The 19,994-nt window shown below is 41.9% G+C and overlaps 1 protein-coding gene across 1 annotated transcript in view; it reads left to right on the top strand.

Annotated features, from left to right (window-relative positions):
- Positions 1-1,945: 1,945 nt before the first annotated feature.
- The window catches only part of LOC131228849 (uncharacterized), a 40,530-nt gene continuing 22,481 nt past the window's right edge, over positions 1,946-19,994 (top strand). The window contains exons 1-7 of the mRNA XM_058224698.1: positions 1,946-2,006; positions 11,926-12,347; positions 15,090-15,353; positions 16,237-16,361; positions 16,843-17,062; positions 18,879-19,004; positions 19,093-19,349. Coding sequence (XP_058080681.1) covers positions 1,946-2,006; positions 11,926-12,347; positions 15,090-15,353; positions 16,237-16,361; positions 16,843-17,062; positions 18,879-19,004; positions 19,093-19,349 — 1,475 coding nt within the window. The remainder of the gene's footprint in view (positions 2,007-11,925; positions 12,348-15,089; positions 15,354-16,236; positions 16,362-16,842; positions 17,063-18,878; positions 19,005-19,092; positions 19,350-19,994) is intronic.

Below are 19,994 nucleotides of genomic sequence, written 5' to 3'. Positions count from 1 at the left end.
GTGATCCGAACACATTGGTGGTCTGGAAAGCTCAAAATGGCTCGGATTCGGTAGTGAACCATCTTGTGCCGGACCTGGATTGGGTACCACCCCTGCCTTTTCCCAGGCCACCATGATGTATGGGTTTTATCTGCATTGTACATTCATTCTGCTATATCGTTTTAGGGTACAAGCCTAAAAATGAGGTAAATCCAAGTTTCAAGTGGACCACACTTTGGGGACTAAATACTTACCATTGAAAACATTTTTGGGAGTTATAAAAGTCCTGGAGCAAGCTGATATTTGTGTTTTCCCTTCGTCGAGGTCTATGTAACCTTATGAATTTGTTGGATGGAAATTAACCATTATAGTCGGCCCTAAGAAGGTTTCAATGGTAGGTCATTATCACCACTGCTTCGTGTGGTGGGGTCCACTTGAATCTAGGATCTGGCACGTTTTTGCGGGCCCTAAATTGATATGGCAAAATGGATGGATGGTGTGGACAAAAATAAGGCACATCCAAAGCTCAAGTGAACCATATAGTGGGGATTATAGTATCCACCCTAAAAAACTTCTTGATGGTTGGAGCAATCTAATATTTGTGTTTCCACGTCATCCATGTTTATGACTATGAATGAGTTATATGAAATTGGATTACCTAATGAGTAACTCAATCTACTTTTATACATTTATCAAATCATGTTAAATGCATGGAATTGACCGTGAAGTAAAGGGAATTGATCGCGAAGTGAAGTTAATTGACTGCGAAATGCATGAAATTAACCGTGAAGTGAAAGAAATTGACCACGAAATGCATGGAATTGATTGTAAAGTAAAATAAATTGACCACGAAATGCATGAAATTGACTGTGAAATAAAGGAAATTGACCGTGAAATGCATGGAATTGACTGCAAAGTGAAGGGAATTCACCAAAATTCATCGCGAAATGCATGGAATTAACTGTGAAGTAAATGAAATTCACCGCGAACTGATTGAAATTGACCGTAAAGAGAATGAAATTGACCGCGAAGTGAATGAAATGAATGAAATTGACCGCGAACTGATTGAAATCGACCGCTAAGTGAATGAAATAAAATTTTGACCATCGACTTGATGGAATGTTGGAAAATAACTAGGTTAGTTGGCTAAAGTAGCTTCTCCTACCCCCAAAATCATATATGGTATGTCAAGTAACTCATTCTAGTTTAGGAGATATGCTTGTTAAATGAATAAAGAAATAAATGAATTAAAAGAGAGAAAATATTTTCATATACTTATATATACATATTTACATAAATATGTATTAGAGAAAAATGTAAGGGGGAAAAATTTCTCCTGGTAATAAATAAATAAATAAATAAATATGCTGTTAGATTACCAGCGACAATCTGGTAGTATTTTATTTTTATTTTTTTTGCCAATGGAATCCCATCGCTTTTGTGGGTCCCATCATGAGGTCTGTGTTATATCCAAACTGTCCATCTATTTGGCGAGCTCATATTAAGGCATGAGACGAAAAATAAGACAGATCTAACTATCAAGTGGACCACACTATAGAAGGCAATGGGGAATTGAACGTCTACCATTGAAACCTTTTTAAGGGTTACAGAAGTTTTGGATCAATATGAAATTTATTTTTCCTCTTCATCCAGGTCTTTGTGACCTTATGAATAGATTGGATGGAAAGTAAATGTTATGGTGGGCCCTACGAAAATTTTAACGGTAAAGTCAATTTTCTCGCTGCTATTTGTGGCGTGGTCTAGTTGATCTTTCGATATGATTTTTTTTTTTTTAATTATTATGCTCTGAAATGATCTCGAAATATGGATGAACATGGTAGATATAATAAATACATAACTGTGGGGCCCATGTAACTTTGACCTCTTTTGAACCGTTCATACAACTCGGAGTTCAAGGAGCGTCAGCGCTCGTCTTCGCACACCAGCCAATCCGCTTTCGGAAGAAATGGCGAGGAATTTTGGTCCGATGAAAAGTTATTCGTACAACAGGGGCTTATTTTTGGAAGGTAAGAATAAGTGGGCTTAGTAAGATGCGTGGCCCATAAGTGGGTCGTATGGTAGGAAAAACTCTTTACTTGAGGAGTAGTCTCAAATAAGGGTGCACACGGTTCGGTTCAGTCCGGTTCTGGGGTGAAACTGGAACCGAACCATTGCTTACTGTGAGGCCCGTATCCTAGCCCGTACTGTTCTATAGGCTTTCAGGGTCCTCCCGGTCGAATTCCAGCAACTCGCAATCTATAATCGGCAGTTGCGTGCGACCCTGCGTTATATTCCGTATTGCAGAGTCGGCTCGACCCGAGACTTATACCCTAGCGACTGCGCCGTCACCGCGTATTACGGGCCGAGACGATACCCAGGCCAGGAGATGTGGGCCCACGTTCAGTTCGAGAAAAATGCCACACGTTGCAAATTCCAAGAGAATGTCCCATCAATCACATCAAATGTCATATCAATCCATCAATCAAAGTCAAGTACAAGCAACCCATACCCTAGCCTTACCTCTCTCTTACATAAGTACCCTAAAGTCAACAAGCACCTTACTTCTCATGTCACTCCACCATCCCTCTCTCCCATCACCTCTCTCTCTCTCTCTCTCTCTCTCTCTCTCTCTCTCTCTCTCTCTCTCCCTCTCTCATTCTCCCAAGCAATCATGGGAGGTGGACGTCCAAGCTCTCCATGAGAAAGAGCTTGGTCTGGCCCACCTTCCTACCATCCAATCCCACCCTCCATGATTGATCTCAACCGTTGAAGTCCATCCATTGGAGCTCTAAAGGCTATAGGCGGAAGAATGAAGAGAAGATCCTAAGGTGGGTGCTTTTATTTGTTGATTTTGTGATTTGAGGGCCTACATATGTGGGACCCATCTTGATTTATGCATGTAGGGAGGGCCCATAGTGGCGGGGTCCCTCCCCTCTCACGATCGTCTCTCTCTCTCTTTCTCTTTTTTCCCTCTCCCTCTTGATGTGCGGCCTACCCGATGGGTGTGACATATCCACACCATCCATCACCGTGGAGCCTGTCACACCCCAAACTCAGAAACCGGGCTCACAAAATTTTCGATCACCGAATCCGGTGCCGACAGCCTCCGTAGTACCCCATTCTCGGCTCCCAGCGTTTATACGCCAGATTCCGATCCTGGGATCTTACAAGGAGGATTTTTCAATGTACATTTAACTCATAAGACGCATAACCACAAGTATACCCAAATCACAAAGGCAACATCATCGTCACATATCCGCTAATATAAACATTCAAATACAGTGCTGAAAGGGAAATACATATGACAAAATCAAAGCTCCAGAAGATCGTTGCACGCTCCAAACCCAATGCTGCTTCAACCTAACATCACCTGCACGCATCTATCGTGCATAAGCTTATAGAAAGCTTAAAGGGTGGTGTAAGTGTGTGTACAAGATAAGTGTCAAGTACTCAATACAATGCCTTAATCATACAATATTGGAATTACTGGCAAGATCATGAATCATACAATATCAGAGTAAGCGAAAATACTGCAAGTTTATAAATCATACAATATCAAAGTAAGCAGAAATTACTAACAAATTCATGAATCATACGATATCAGAGTACGCAATATAGATCAACTATGCAAATGAGGAGTCATAGAGAGCCAAATATCAGATGCCGAGGGTACAATGTAATATGTAAATCTTGTCAAGTCTATCTAGGCCATATAAGTATAGAAAACATAACAACCCAAAATGCTATATGCATGCGGATGCAATATGCGATGCGAATGAAATGACCAAGCTAGAGTGTGAGGTCGGGATGATAGTACGTAGTATCGCAGGCTACTAGGTCCATCACAAGGGACTTCTATCCAAACTAGTCTCATATCTAAATTTGGATAGTCAGACTCAATGTGGTAAACTCCTGGTCTCAGGTTAGTCATGCGCCCAACCGAAATCCTGGCCATGCGAAGGTACACAACAATTAGTTGCGCCTACCAGCCCGAGTGGACAGTGAATAAAATGAATGCATGAGTATGCAACTCCTACTCAATAAGTCCACATATCAGTATGGTTCGTCTATGAAAAATCACTGAGGTCTATTACACTCCAAACTAGATTACCACCCCATCGCGCACAACAAGGTGAGTGGAAGAGACCTCACTATCCACCTGCCAATATCGGGCCCGTCTTATCGATAGCGTACTCATTCCTTGAGCTGCTCAGACTCAGCCTAACATTGCCCCTTCCTCTCCTGCAGGTAAGGCCGTTCCCCCTTCCAACCGACCACGACACAGTGGGAGACGCGGCCTAACGATATACGACACTCATGCGCTCATGCATCCACTCAGTCTAGACGTTGGAGCAACATCTGGAACCAAGAGGATTCTGGGACTTTCACTTAAGGATATCTATAACACCCTATGTAGAACAAATTTTTGGTGTCCCATCTGGCCATCCACGATATGCCTGTGGAGGCTACGGCCCTGATGTCGCTAGGGCGTACGGTGGTCATATCACAAAATACGAGATGTATGAGTCATACCATCTAGTCATGCATCAAACCTGCGCATACCGCGTGCTCATGTGGGGCAACTCCGCCTATCAGGGAGTCCCATTAACAACCGGCACTATGGCATATGCAATGGTCAATCATATCTCATAACAAACATGCAGATGATGCGTATGGGCATGTTTCATGATGTTATGCTGTCACATACTCATACTCGATATCAATAACCGGCATCAACAATCAGCTTTGACAACGTGGACATTTAACCAACATTGCTCCCAAGGAATGGCCCACATAGAGCCAAACATATAATGGGCTCACGGCCTCACATAAAGGCCTACTATATAACACAATGGGCCTTACTCAAGGGCCACATATACACAACAGGTGGGCCCTGCTCATGGGCCACAAATACATGACATGTGGGCCCTACACATGGGTCTCGAATACATCACATGGGTCATGCATCATGGGCCTAATACATGTCACAATGGGCCTTGCCCATAGGCCACGAATACATCACAATGGGCCTTGCCCATGGGCCATGAATACATCATAATAGGCCTTACCTATGGGCCTCAAATACATCGCAATGGGCCCCAACTATGAGTCGCATATGCATCATATAGGTCTCGATAATCAGCCTCGGCAATCGAAATTGGCCTTAACAATCGAAATTGACCTCAACAATTGGAATCGGCCTCGATACTCAGCCTCGACAAATTTAAATTGGCCCATACAATTGGCCTTGACAATCGAAATCGGCTTCGATAATCGGTACTGATAATTAACATTGATAATCAGCACCGACGATCAGCATCGATAATCGGCACCGACAACCAGCATATATAAACAAGGCGGGGTCCATAAATGGACAACCAATCAACCATAATGTAAAGATCGGCTCTCGGCCATAGTTATATCAAATCCGATTGCACGGAGCTATCCGTCTATGGTGAATGGGGCCCACTTATTTGGGTTAACCCACAAAGAGAATGGACCTAACAAGGCCTAAGGGAAGGTCACAATGAGGACATCTAACCGTCATTGCCCATCAATGTAGACATTTAACCAACATTGCTCCTAAAGAGTGACCTACATAAGGTCAAACATATAGTGGGACCATGGCCTCACATACAATCACGATGGGCCTCATTTACGTCACATCGGCCTCGTCATATGGGCCAACATACATCACATCGGGCCTCGAATATACGACAGGTGGGCCTTGCACCTGGGCCTCAAATATATCATATGAGCCTCATTGCACGGGCCTCAAGACTAGGCCTCATATATTGAGTGGACCTCATTACATGGGCTTAACAATACAAACGGGCGGACCCCACCCATGGGCCAAAATAGATGGGTTTCATGTATATCAAATCAGGCCGCACCAATGGGCCTCATCTATATCAAATCGGGTCGCGCCAATGGGCCTCATGTATATCAAATCGGGCTACGCCAATGGGCCTCATGTATATCAAATCGGGCCGCACCAATGGACCTCATATATATCAAATCGGGCCGCGCCAATGGGCCTCTCATACATCATAATGGGCCTCATACACAACAGGTGGTCCTCACAAACAACAATGGACCTGATCCATGGTCCAGCCAAAACGGATGGGCAACACATATATTCATCAGGGTAACCTTGCACAATGGGCCTTAGCTGGACGGCATAGAGACAATATACACATCATGGTGAGCCTGAACAGTTCAGGTGGGCCCAGGTCAACAGTAAGTGGGCCCTACATTTGCACGATAGGCAAGCCCACCATCCATGGCTAAATGGTGTGGTAACAACACATATATCATGGCAGGTCCTTCTGAATCTAGACGGTCATAGTGAGACACGTCTAATGGGTCTCACCATCCCATGGATGGACGGTCATAATGAGACACGTCTAATGGGTCCCACGTGATACATGTGTTATATCTAAATCGTCCGGATGGTGGGACCCACCTTGATGTGTGTTGTGGCCTTTCCCCCACCCACTGTGATATACGGGTTTTATCTATACCATCCATATCATCCAGCCACTAGATGTCCAGCAACGTTTGTATGAAGGGAAAACACAGTGTGTTATTTTTGTTTAATAATAATGATGATGATGATGATGATGATATTAGCATAATATAATATTGTGGTGGCCCCACGTGGGACCCACCTGCTGTGATAAAGGAGTGACTATTGTACCTTAAAAATAGCTCTGAAGACGTTGTATTGATCGTCAGCACGTTGTGTGGGTCTAATCATAAGGTGTGTGTTATATCCCAATCATCCGTCCTTTTGCTGACAGTGGGACCCACCCTGCACGTGTGGGGTCCCCACCGTCCAGCTAGGACGTGGACCCCATCTTAGATGCATGTATGTTGTACCCGTACCGTCCAGTGATGGACAGTGCTGAGTAGGGTCGTCCGTGATGTATGTATCTTATATCCACACCGTCCAGCATTTCTAGATGGTGAGGACCCACCTCCTGTATGTGATATATGCACGCCGCCCGCCCTTTTTGGGTGTGGGACCCACCCCACATGTACTGCACGTGTGGGGGTGGAGCCCACCTTGAAATATGCATCGTATATCCTCGCCGTCTGTCCCATGCACCTGGACGTTGTTGTTTATTATAATATAATATTATATATATAATGATATACATATGTATCTGGTGGGCCCCACGTGGGACCCAACTTGATGTATTTATTCTATATCCACCGTCCATATACCAGGACGGTGGGACCCTTGTGGTATATGTGTTATTCACACCGGCCATCTGTCGGACGGGTGGGCCACACCTTGATATATTTATTTTATATCCACTTCGTCCATCTGTCCAGGGACGTGGGATGGAAGTGGATTGGCTGGAGCACCACACGCAACTCCCTGGGCCACCATGATGTATGGTTTCATCCAGCCGTCCAAAGGCAGAGACGATGGGGTGATGTGCCACGTGTGTGTTGTCCACACCGTCCGGCATGGGATGATGCTGGACGCACCATGTTGCACGTGTTATATCCAAACCATCCATCCCTGGACGGGATTTGGGTGGCCACCTTGATGATGTACTGTATGTCCACCATCCACACGTGGGACGTGTGGACCCCACCATGATGTATGGGTTTTCATTCACACCATCCAGATTGAGTTGGACGATGCTAGACAACGTTTAGATGGTGCCACTTTACATGGATAATGTTTAGACAGTGCTGATTTACATAGGTAATGTTTAGACAGTGCCATGAGCTCCACCGTGATGTATTTGTTATCCACGTCGTCCATCTTATGCAATGTGGCCCACTTGATGTGTATGAGGCCCATTAAATGTGGCCCATTGATGTAGCCTGCTTGATGTGTATGAGGCTCATTAGTGCGGCCCATTGATGTAGCCCACTCGATATATATAAGGCCCATGTGTAGGGCTCCCTATTGTGTATTTGAAGCCCATGGGTTGTGGCCCATTATGATGTATTTGAGGCCCATAGACAAGGTCAGATGAGATGTATTTATGACCAATGTTTGAGGCCCATATGTTAAGGCTCATATGATGTATTCGAGGCCCATGTGATGCGGCCCATTAGTGGGGCCCATAGCGATGTGTATTAGGCCTTTATGTGAGGCCATGGGCCCACTATGTGTTTAACCCTATGTGGGCCACTCCTTGGGAGTAATGTTGAGTGAATGTCCACATTGATGGGCAATGATGGTTGGATGTCCACATTGTGACCTTTCCTTAGGCTTTGTTAGGCTCATTCTCACAGATAGTCAATTTCAATTGTCAATTCTGATCGTCGATTCCGATTGTCGAGGCCGAGGCTGATTGACGAAGCCGATTCTATATGTCGAGGCCGATTCTGATTGTCGATTCCAATTGTCGAGGCTGATTCTGATTATCAAGGCCAAGTCCGATTGACGAGGCTGATTCCATTAGTCGAGGCCGATTCCGATTGTCGATTCCGATCGTCGAGGCCGAGTTCGATTGACGAGGCCGATTCTGTAAGTCGAGTCCGATTCGATTGTCGATTCCGATTGTCAAGGCTGAGTCCATTTGACGAGGCCGATTTCGTTAGTCGAGGCCGATTTCGATTGTCGATTCCGATCATCGATTCCGATTGTCGAGGCCGAGTTCGATTGACGAGGCCGATTCTATATGTCAGGGCCGATTGTCGAGGCCAATTCCGATTGTTGATTCCGAGTATTGAGGCCGATTCCGACTATCGAGGTCAAGGCCGATTCTGATTGTCAAGGCCGATTCCATTTGTCGAGGTCGATTCTGATTGACGAGGCCAATTCCGATTGTCGAGGTCGAGTCCGATTGACGAGGCCGATTCCGTTGGTCAAGGCTGATTGTCGAGGCTGATTCCGATTGTCGATTCCAATTGTCGAGGCCGAGTTCAATTGACGAAGTCGATTCCTTTAGTCGAGGCCGATTCCGATTGTCGAGGTCGATTCCAATTGTCGAGGCCGATTTCGATTGTCGAGGCTAATTTCGTTTATCGAGGCTAATTCCGATTCTCGAGGTCGATTTCGTTTATCGAGGCCGATTTCATTTATCGAGGTCGATTTCAATTATCGAGGTCGATTTCGTTTATCGAGGCCGATTCCATTTGTTAAGGCTGATTCCGATTGCCGAGGCCGATTCCAATGGTCGAGGCTAATTGTCAAGATCGATTCCAATTATCAAGGCCGATTCCGATTGTTGAGGACCGATCCTCATGTTACGAATTAGGTCTACTGTCCTTCTATGGACCCCGCCATATTTAGGCCAATTATTGGCTACGACTGAGTTAGTATACGCACTGTGTATAAGCTAGTGTAGCGTTGTGATTATATGCGGCCTGTTGTGACTGTAAGAGGCCCATTGTAACCACGTGAGGCCCATTGTGACCATGTGGGGCCCATTGTGATTGTAGGAGGCTCATTGTGATAGTATGAGGCCCATTGTGCGAGGCCCATTGTGATTGTATGAGGCTCGTCGTGACTGGATGAGGCCCATTGAGATATGTGAGGCTCATTGTGATTGTGTGAGGTCGAGCATTGTTATGATTGATGATCATGCATGACATATACCATGATTCATGCCCATATGCATCATCTGCATGTTTGTTATGAGATGTGGTTGACCATTGCATGTGTCATTGGGCAAGTTGTTATGAAACTCCCTCATAGGTGGAGATTGTCTCACATGAGCGCACGGTATGCGCAGGATTGATGCATGATTGGATTATGTCGTGATTACTATATGCCCTGGCGACATCAGGGCCGTAGCCTCTATAGGCATGTTGTGGATGACTAGATGGGATACCGAAAATATTTGGTTCCAGCATCTGGGCACTTTGGATGTCTGTGGGTGAAAGTCCTTAAACCTCCAAGGCCAAGACGCCCCAACATTGAGACCGAGTGGATACATGAGCACCCGAGTGCCGAATATCAGGAGGTCGCGTTTCTCACTATGTCGTGGTCGGTTGGGAGGGGGTGTGGCCTTACCCACCTAAGAGTAGGGGGCATAGCTAGGCTGAGTTTGACCAGCTCGTGAATAGGTTCGCTATCGACGTGCCGGGTAGATATTGGCTGACTACTGGCCGGCAGATAGTAAGATATCTTCCACTTTCATGGTCGTGCGTCAGTGGGCGGCGATTTGCATGTAGAGTGTACTAGACCCCGATGATTTTTCAGAGAGGAACCGTACTAATATGTGGACTTATTAAGCAGAAGTTGCATACTCATTCATTCATTCAATATCCACTCGGGCTGGTGGTGCGCAACTATTTGTTACGTGTACCTTCGCAATGGCCAAGATTTCGGTTGGGGCGCGTGACGAACCTGAGATCAGGAGTTTACCACATTGAGTCTGACTATCCAAATTTAGGTATGAGATTGGTTTGAATAGAAGTCCCTTGTGATGGACCCTATAGCCAGCATGGTCATTCCATTCGCACCGCATATCGCATTATATCCGCAGCATATGACATTTTAGGTTACTATGTCTAAGCATTTATATAGCCTAGATACGACTGATGGTATTCGTGGACTCATCAGGATTTGCATATTGCATTGCATCATCAACATCTGATATTTGGCTTGCTGTCTCCGTATTGCATAGTTGATCTACATTGCTTCATCAGTATACAATATTGTTTTTATTATATTTCTGCATCGCATAGGATGGATAAGGCTGATGGTATTTATGGGTCTATCAATATGTTTTCGCATCACTCTGATATCGTATGATTTATGAACTTGCCAGTATTTCTGATATTGTATGATCTATGATCTTATTAGTATTTCCGCTTACTCTGATTTCTTTGATATTGCTTACTTAACACTTACCTTATGCAAACACTTTCACCACCCACTAAGATTTTTATAAGCTTATGCACGTAAATGCGTGCAGGTGACGTTAGGTTGCAGCAACGTTGAGCATAGAACATGCAGTGGTCTCTGGAGTTTTGATTTTGACATATGTATTTCCCTTTCAGCATTGTATTCATATGTTTATATTAGTGGATATGTGATGATGATGTTGCCTTTGTGATTTGGGTAAACTTGTGGTTATGCTTCTTACGAGATAAATGTACTTTGGAAAATCCTCCTTATAGGATCTCAGGATCGGAATCTGGCATATGAATGCTGGGAGCCGAGAATGGGGTACTACAGAGGCTGTCGACACCGGATTCGACGATCGGGATTCCTGTGAGTCCGATCTCCTGGTTTGGGGTGTGACACTTACAGTTCCAAGATTTTTGGAACTGGAACCGGACTGTTAGCACCCTAGAACCGAACCAAAACCGGACCGTGAAAACCGATTCAGTTCCACGGTTCTGGGCTTTTTATAATCCGGCCCAATTGCATGTTCTATTTTATAATTTAGCCCTTGTCCATTCGTGTTGTGATCAACTTGATGAATGATTTAGATATTGTAATGGTGTGAACAAATACATTTATGAAAATAAGCAAAGGGTGCATTATAAACTATAAATCATGAGTCGAATATACAACTAAAATATATTATAAACTCACGGTTCCAAGTTCGGTTCCACGGTTCAATTCCAAGTTCGGATCCACGGTTCGGTTCGGTTCTACATACCCCCAAACCGGAACCGAACTAAACAGTTGTTTAATTTTTGGAACTGGAATCGGAACCGGTGCACTCTAGAACCGGACCAAACCGGACCGTTTGGTCAGTTCTGGTCCGGTTCGACGGTTCTACTGGTTTGATGTGCACCCCTAGTCCCAAAAGGTCACAAATACTTTACCATTTTCCATCTCAAGCGTTCGTTAAATAGTCACAAATCATTCCGTTATCCAATTCATCCATTAAATATCTGAGCATATCATCCATCTAGGTTGTGATCCACGTTTCTGACGGCTTAAAATTGAGTTACTTGTATGTCATATGTGCAATGTACTGAGTGCACGCGTTTGAACTTTCACGCTCACGAGAGTATCGATTCTTTTTTCTCATTTCGTAATTCTTAATCAAGCACAGGGCTATTATCGTAAACTGCCCCGCCACTGCCTACTGCTACCTTCTTCAAAAAAGCAGCAGCAGCAGCAGCAGCAGCACTCCAAGGGGCGGCGCTTGAACCGCACTGCGATGTCTACTCGCATCCAGAACTTCGACGACTTCGTTAAGGTACACGCAATCTTACTCGCATCTTCCGCCATCCCTCCCTCTCTCTACAAGCAGCTCTTCCTCAAGCTCTCGTCCGAAACATTCGACGGTGGGGATTTCTTCCAAGTCGAGCCATGCGAGAACGGACTGCAGCGGCGCCTCGTCCTCTCCTCAGATTCCATGCCCAAGGAATCCGATATCTTCCTCGTTGACCACGCGTGGACGTTTCGCCTATCCGACGCGCGGAAGCAGGTTGGAATCATTTCTCAATTGCAACTATCCAGGCCATGTTTGGATGTGCGGTTGGTTTCGATTGCGATAGTTCGTGTTGTTTTAGGGGTCGTTTGGATGCCCAAAAAGAGTTTTAGGTGTATCCTGTTTGGCTTTTAAGGGGTCGTTTGGATGCCTGTAAATGTTTTAAGTAGTAAATGATTGTCTGTGTTTGGATAGCCTGTAAATTGTTTATATACTGTAATTGGATATTCACAGCTGACATAGCATAGAGAAGTAAATCCTTAAGAAAATTTCAAATGACATATAAGAGTGGATTTTACGATGGATGATTGGGTTGAGCCCAGCTCACTAAAGGTTAGGGCTGATTCTCACATTAGACCAAGCATTAGGTGAGCGATGGATGTGGGCCCATGAATTCAAATGACCTCTTATGAGGACAAATAACTGAATATAAACATTTAACCATAAACACATTAAGAAAAAGCTAATTAACTGTATGTCTTCATTAATCCAAATACAAAACAACTCTAGACAACAACATTTAGAATAAATCTATCACCAAATGCTCTTCTCTAACCATTCATGTTTAAGCTTGGGGTCAATTCCAAGGAAAAGCGACAAAATTTGGTCGCCTTGAAAGATGGTTGGCGAGTCACCATTTCAATCTATCAACTAATACATTAAAGTGATAAATGATACTGATACATCATTTAGGGGCTTGTCCCTCGTACAAAACTTTCCAATAATCAGCCTACAAATTGAAACAAAGGATAAAATACAGTTGGCCCAATAGTACCATCAATAACATGTCAGCAACTGTACAGGAGTGGATTTAGGTCCAGCCCACATCCATGTAGTGGCACTTCCAAATGAACATTTCAATCACCAATTGAGAAAGCACAGAAATATTGCACAACCGATTAAAAAAGATATATACAATAAGAATCAAGGTTCAAAATATAGACTGAATGAATCATACCATCACATGAATTTATTGTGGTCCAATCAGGATGTGGGCCCCAAAGATAAAATTAGGTCAAATGAAGGATGTGGGTCCCATGATGAATGGATTGGATGTACTGTACACATCATAGTTGGCCCCACGTAGCATGCATGTGCACCAACCATCGTGTTCTGCAATATATGATGTCTTTTCAGGTGCAAAGACTTTACATGTAATTTGAAACATAGGTTTGCCTTAAAAAAAAACAGAGGGAGTCGTTTGGCTGATACCTTGACACCTTGCTAATGTATCAAAGAAATTCCCCTACACCCGAGTGGTCAGAACACATGTTAGAGATAGGATAAACATTGCATGTCAGAGATCCTAACATTCATTAGGTAGAGTACACTGAATATGCCGTGGACTAAATATTCTGTTGTGCCGCTGATGAGGTAGGTCAAACTTGTATAAGAAAATGAGCCATCAGAGAAAGTCCGACAGTCCAAATTTAACATCCATGTGTGGCTCACTTGATGAGCATGCTACCCTAAAATGAATGGCCTAGATCTCTGACATGTGTGCTGTATGCACATAGATTTGTCATGTAGTCTGCTTCCCTCAAATAACATCTGCCTGTTTAGTACACAACCGGTCTTAGAAATGTCTCAAGTTGCCGAAGGAAAAAGCAGTATTTTTGTTTTTGGGTTTAGTAAAAATTAATATGGGACAATAACCAAATGTGTCTAATGCTCATTTAAGTGATTTTGGGAATTATAATTGCCTAAACACTCTTATTAAAGCAGCGCCAAACGGGTCCTAGGTTCAACTCAAAATGAAAGCTAGTACAATTATGTCGAGAGATGGAGAGTCTTTTATAGAGCCCACACACATGTACAAGGAGGCAATCCTTCAGTTGTTTATATGCCCTTGACCAAAAATTGGGTCTGTCCAATACTCATGGATGGCTTGTAAACCATAGTTTTCTTTCTAACATCGCAGGCTCTTTGATGAGCAGACTGGCCTGATTTTTGGCAGGGGCATCTACAGAGAGGGACCCACCAGATGGATGGTTTGGACCTCGAACACATTTTCAACATTGGCACATAGGGCGGTGTGCAGATGAGCTCACTTGTACATGCTGTGTGGGCTTAGAAAATCTTTATTTTTTTCAATTGCAATAGCTTTAGTATTGGAATTGATGTCAGTTATACATCTAGAAATACAAAGGCTGTGTTTGGCTCATGGCCATTTCAGGAGAGGAGAAACATAATTGGTGATTTTAGAATTTCTAGGATTCAAAATGGGACTCTTATTTTGTTTGTTGGAGTGGAAAGAAAGAGCACTTTCCTATCCAAATGAGTACAATTCTTCTTCTTCTTCTTCTTCTTCTTTTTTGAAATTCTAGTGAGCATAGAAATCCCAAAAATCGTTAATGGTTTCTCCTGCGGGTTGAGCCAAATGCAGCCTAATGGTGCATGATGCGCTATTGAGCAAGGATTTGAAAACTCATCATAATGCTTGTAATAGTGTCTGTTATAATGGGAACGATCACTCTATGTTGTGTCATGTAGGAGAAACACCTTTTAAATAAGATCAATTGTTTTTCGATAATGGCTGTTATGTCACAGAAGCTACTAACTGAACAAATCTGTGTCAAGCTGAGGCATTTTCTTTACGATGATGCAGGATTGACCAGCATTTCCTAGGATTTAATGCAATGAACTCAATTACTTGAATCCCTCTTTGAACCCCTATATTTTCTTTACTTTTTCTTTTTTCTCACGATTGAAACTTCTTGGAATCTTGGGCACATGCAGCTGCAGGAAGTTCCGGGGTTAGCTCAGAGGATGGCTGCGTTGATGTGCGTAGATATTGACTTTAGCTCAGATGCTGAAGCGGAGGAGTTTGAATCCAATGGGCAAGATGAGAACATTGCCAAAGAAAGTATTGCATTGATCTTGGAGAGGGAACTGAAGAAATCCCAAGAGAAAGGACCTGATGCTAAAACGTGGTTGGAGCTTGAAGAGCTTGATATAGATGATGATATGCTGAGCTCAATGGATTTATCTAGTAAATTTCCGGTCTGTCACTTTTCCTCGACACAAGATTTTGTTCTTAGAAGATTATAATTCCCATAGTACACACACACAAACACATGCCGTTTGGCCAACCAAAAATGTCCTCCGTCAGATGATTTCCAGTGTCTGATTTCCTCCCAGTTAATGTGGACATTGGTTGCAATTGTCCATTTTCATCTAATGGCTAAGACCACTTGGTAAGGGAGTTTGACGAGCTTGACACAGATGATGATATCTTTAGCTTTCTGGATTTATCTAGTAAATATTTGGTGTGTCACTTCTCCTGGCATATACTTGTGTTCTTTGGCAGTCACATTTGCATGCATACAACATATTTACTTCATTTTATTACTCAAGAGTTCCTTTCAAGCTTGTTTATGCCTTGATTCTCAACACACACCGGGTTATTTTTATTTGAGGAATTATGGCGTCCTGCTCAGTAGCAAATGTGCAAATTTCTGCCACACAAGATTCCAAACTGTGGGGGAATGGTTTTATAACCTAAGCCATCTATCTGATGAGGCACATTGCAGATGGGGGATATGCCAAATATCTTTCAGATTGGAAGATCCTACCCACCTAATCTTTCGCCCTTTATCAGTTCAATGCAGACCCTTGCTTTATTTTAATCTTAAATGTCTTTTTGTAGGCCACGGGTTGAAGGGCTAGAATTTTCCTATCTAGAGGATTTTTAGGCCATCACATATCTATTTGGTGGGACCAGTCAGAACGACCATCTGGATTGCTGAACCATGAGCCCCTTATTTTTTATACTAATCTTTTGTCAGATTTTGGTGATTTGATTTCTTCATCTAGCTGAACCCGAATAACTGTGGCAAGGCCATGATGCTGATGATTTGATTTCTTCAAACACTTCTTGCATCAGAATCTAGTTGCCCTTAACCTGTGGGGAAACAAGCTCAAGCACATAGAAACGGTTGCGCGGGAAATCACAAGATGTAGAAACCTAAGAGCTGTTTGGATGAACGACAACCCAGTAATGCAAAACTGGTAAGTTCTCTGCTGATATTTTGCTCTTTTTGTATGGTAATATTCCTTACTTGCTCTGAGGTGTTTTTTTTTTTTTCTCTTTTTCTTTTTATTTCCTTTTTAGTTGTCTGAACTGGTATTGTAAGGCTTTTTGATGGAGTTAACATGTACAATTGTGTAATGATGAAGGGTTTTTCTTTTTCGGCAAAGTAGAATGGAATTACATAAAATGCCAATATTGGCAGCTTACAACCTGTAAAGAATACTATTAAACTTCTGAGAAGTAATCTAGCCAATGATAAAATTGAAAGAATAACGTATCTTCTGAGAAAGCCACATGGATCTACCAAAAGTGTATGGTGTCTTTTACAAAGGCTAAAGAATATCAGGTGTTTTGCTTGCATGGTAGGTGTTTCTTTCTGTTTCAGTTTTGTGGTAGCACTGTAGTGGTTATTGCATTTGTTTGTAAGAATAAATAAAATATCATGCTGTGTTTTTTCAGTGATAGTCAGGCTGTGCATGCAATTCTTGAAGGTGTTCCCACACTAGAGGTTTACAACTCACGTTTCACTAGTAATTTCGGTGAGTGGGCACTGGGTTTTTGTGGGGGAATATATGGAAATGACAAACCATGCAGTTCCCAGAACACTGACCATCCATTGGAAGGCATTACCAATCTCAATCTGTCAAGTAGATGTATTCAGAGGCTATCTACTAATAAGGTGAGATGCAACTTTGTTTTTATCACTTCTCTTTTGCGTATGACTTGTGTTTCCTTTCCTATGTTTGGCATAGTTGTCAAAATCCGATGATGTACTTTTGTGATGGAAGTCAAATCTTAGGAAAAACAATTTGAATCTCACTTTGTGACCCTTTTTAGATGAATCCTACAATTCTATGATTTGAATCCTGGGATTAATGATTCAGATCCCAATTTACAATTCAAATTATACTTCTTTTTAAAATTTTGCTTGGCTTTCAGTTTATGTTTTTAAATTAGTGGGGGCTTTAAGAATCTTTTAAATTATGGGTTACCAAGATTATTTTTAATCCTTATCAAAATCTCTAAATTCTAACAAATAACTATTGTTAACTAAAATAAGATGAACTCATCTTTAAGTGGCAACCAAAAAGGGCCTAAGTGATGGATCTTCTCTTCAACCTTAAATTGTGGAGCTTTTCCTTATGATTTCGTACTTAACTGGTTAAGACACCAAATTGATCTATGACTTATTTCTAGGTTATCTTTATGTGACTTTAAACTCAAAGGTTCATTTAATTCTTCATAATAATGAAAAACTTATTTGAAGATTTTTTTCAAAGGCCTCATTAGGAATTTGCAGTTTATGACTTTGACTTTACAACAGGACAATGTTTTATGGTTTGTGGAACATTATTTTGAAGTCATCGAGTAGGTAGCAATACCGTTGGGTTTAAGACCAATTGTATAATATATTTCTATGAGACTTTTAAGTTGATGATTTGCCAGAATTTTGAGAAGCAAATTTTGAGACCTGAGTTTGGAGTTTTTGGAAAATCTTTTCAAACTTCCGTCTCATTCTCTTGATAATGTTACTTTTTAATTTACTGTCACGTTTTTCAAGTTAAAGTTTTGGCAATGAATTTTTCAAAAACTTTGAAGCCAGAAAAGTACTATATTTAGCTTGATTTTTATTAAGATAATGTCAAACAATGTGTTGTAGTAATCTATTATTAGGTAATGACAAATTATGATGTGGAATTATAAAATATGAATATTTCATCATATCCTAAATTTTAGATTTTATGAATATTATTTCAGATTTTTCAATATTTTTTGTAAATATAAAATATAAATCCTACTATGATTGTATGATTTGCTATTTACAATTTACAATTTACAATTTCAATCCTCATGCCATTTTGCGATTTTTCAATATTTTATGTAAATATTATAAATCCTACTATGACTGTATGATTTGCGATTTACGATTTACAATTTCAATCCTCATGCCATTTTGCGATTTGATTCAACTTTCAAGGTTTTGGTGGTTAGAATTCAATTGATTTGGATGAACATCTCAATTCTCACAGAAAATTATAATGATAGGTATTTCGGACCCATTTCACTGGTTAAGCATATCTTCAAAGGTGGAACTGTATTATCCTCAATCCAAGGATATGGATAGCATTGCCGGGTTTTGAGTCCACAAATGGGTTTCTTATCGTTTGCTAATCTAGACTGTTGGTCTAATGGGCCCCACAATGTGAATGCGGGATTCCCCCAAAAAGCACTTATATTTGTAGAATGAGGTTCTTTCTATATTTTTTCTTAGCTGTCTATTTGCAGAGTCTATCACTTGCGGAGTCCATCAGATCAATGATCTGGATCTCCACTTGCACAGTTACCCAATGATACTGTGGAAATCTTTGGGTTGAGCATCATGTCATTCCTCTCTTCCAAGTTTCCATTGGTAGTTAGCAGATTTTCATTCAAGATGGTTTTTGTTTAATTGGTTTAATTGATTTTCATTCTCTTATTGTTTTTTTCCCTATCAGGCATTCTCCCCTGCCGAAATGCCATCACTTTCATATTTGAATCTTCGCGGAAATCCATTGGACCAGGATTCTTTTGGTGATTTGTTGAAACTCCTGCAAGGATTCACTTGTTTGCAAGCTCTAGAGGTATCCACAATGGAACTAGCCTGATTGCTTTTTGCTGAAATGGGCTCAAAGAAATCGAGCAGTATTCTTAGTCTATGGTATCTTGCAGGTGGATATTCCTGGTCCTCTTGGAAAGAGTGCAATTAAAATTCTCGAATCTCTTCCGAATCTCTCTCTACTAAATGGGGTCAGTGCATCACATATTCTAGAAAGTGAAAAACATGTTATTGATTCAATGCTTCAACCTCGCCTTCCTGAGTGGAATGCTGGCGAACCCCTCGTCGATCGTGTTATTAGTGCAATGTGGTTATATTTGATGACATATAGGCTTGCTGATGAAGAGAAGATCGATGAAACTTCTGTGTGGTATGCTTCTGTATCATTTCTTTCTTTTATGCATTTAACTTAGTGACATTTTCATAATTTTCAACAAAAATCTAGAAAAACCCTAGAGGGATCTTTCTCCACGCCTAAAATAGGAGGGGATGTGCTTGAGAAACTGGGCAAAATGCCCCTAGTGCCCTTGTATTTTTAGCTCAAAAGTAGGAAGAGTCCTCAAGGATGGGGACTTTGCTGACCTTGAATTTTTAGCTTTAAAAGCAGGAAAAATGGCTCATAGATGGGCATTTTGGTGCCCCCACCTGAATTCTTAGCTTGAAAAGTGTGCAAAATGCCTCAAGGATAGGCATTTAGGTGCCCTTCCGGTATTCTTAGCTTGAAAAGATGGCGAATGGCCTTGAGGATGGGTATGTTAGTGATGTTACTGGATTTCAACTTGAAAACTGGGAAATTTTCCTGAATAATGGGCATTTGGATCCCTTACCCAGATTCTTTGCTTGAAAAGTAGGCAAAATTTCTCAAGGATGATATTTAAGTGCCCACACCCATCATCATTAACAATAAGGACACTACTTTCAGTGTAGCGGACTTGATGAGGATATAAAATCTATGCCTTGATATCGATGTGAACAAAGTGGAAGAGAAGGAGGAGATTTGGATACGATAGTTGAA

The sequence above is a fragment of the Magnolia sinica genome, chromosome 16, assembly GCF_029962835.1.
Source record: "Magnolia sinica isolate HGM2019 chromosome 16, MsV1, whole genome shotgun sequence".
Lineage (NCBI taxonomy): Eukaryota > Viridiplantae > Streptophyta > Magnoliopsida > Magnoliales > Magnoliaceae > Magnolia > Magnolia sinica.
This window is presented reverse-complemented; position numbering and strand designations above follow the sequence as displayed.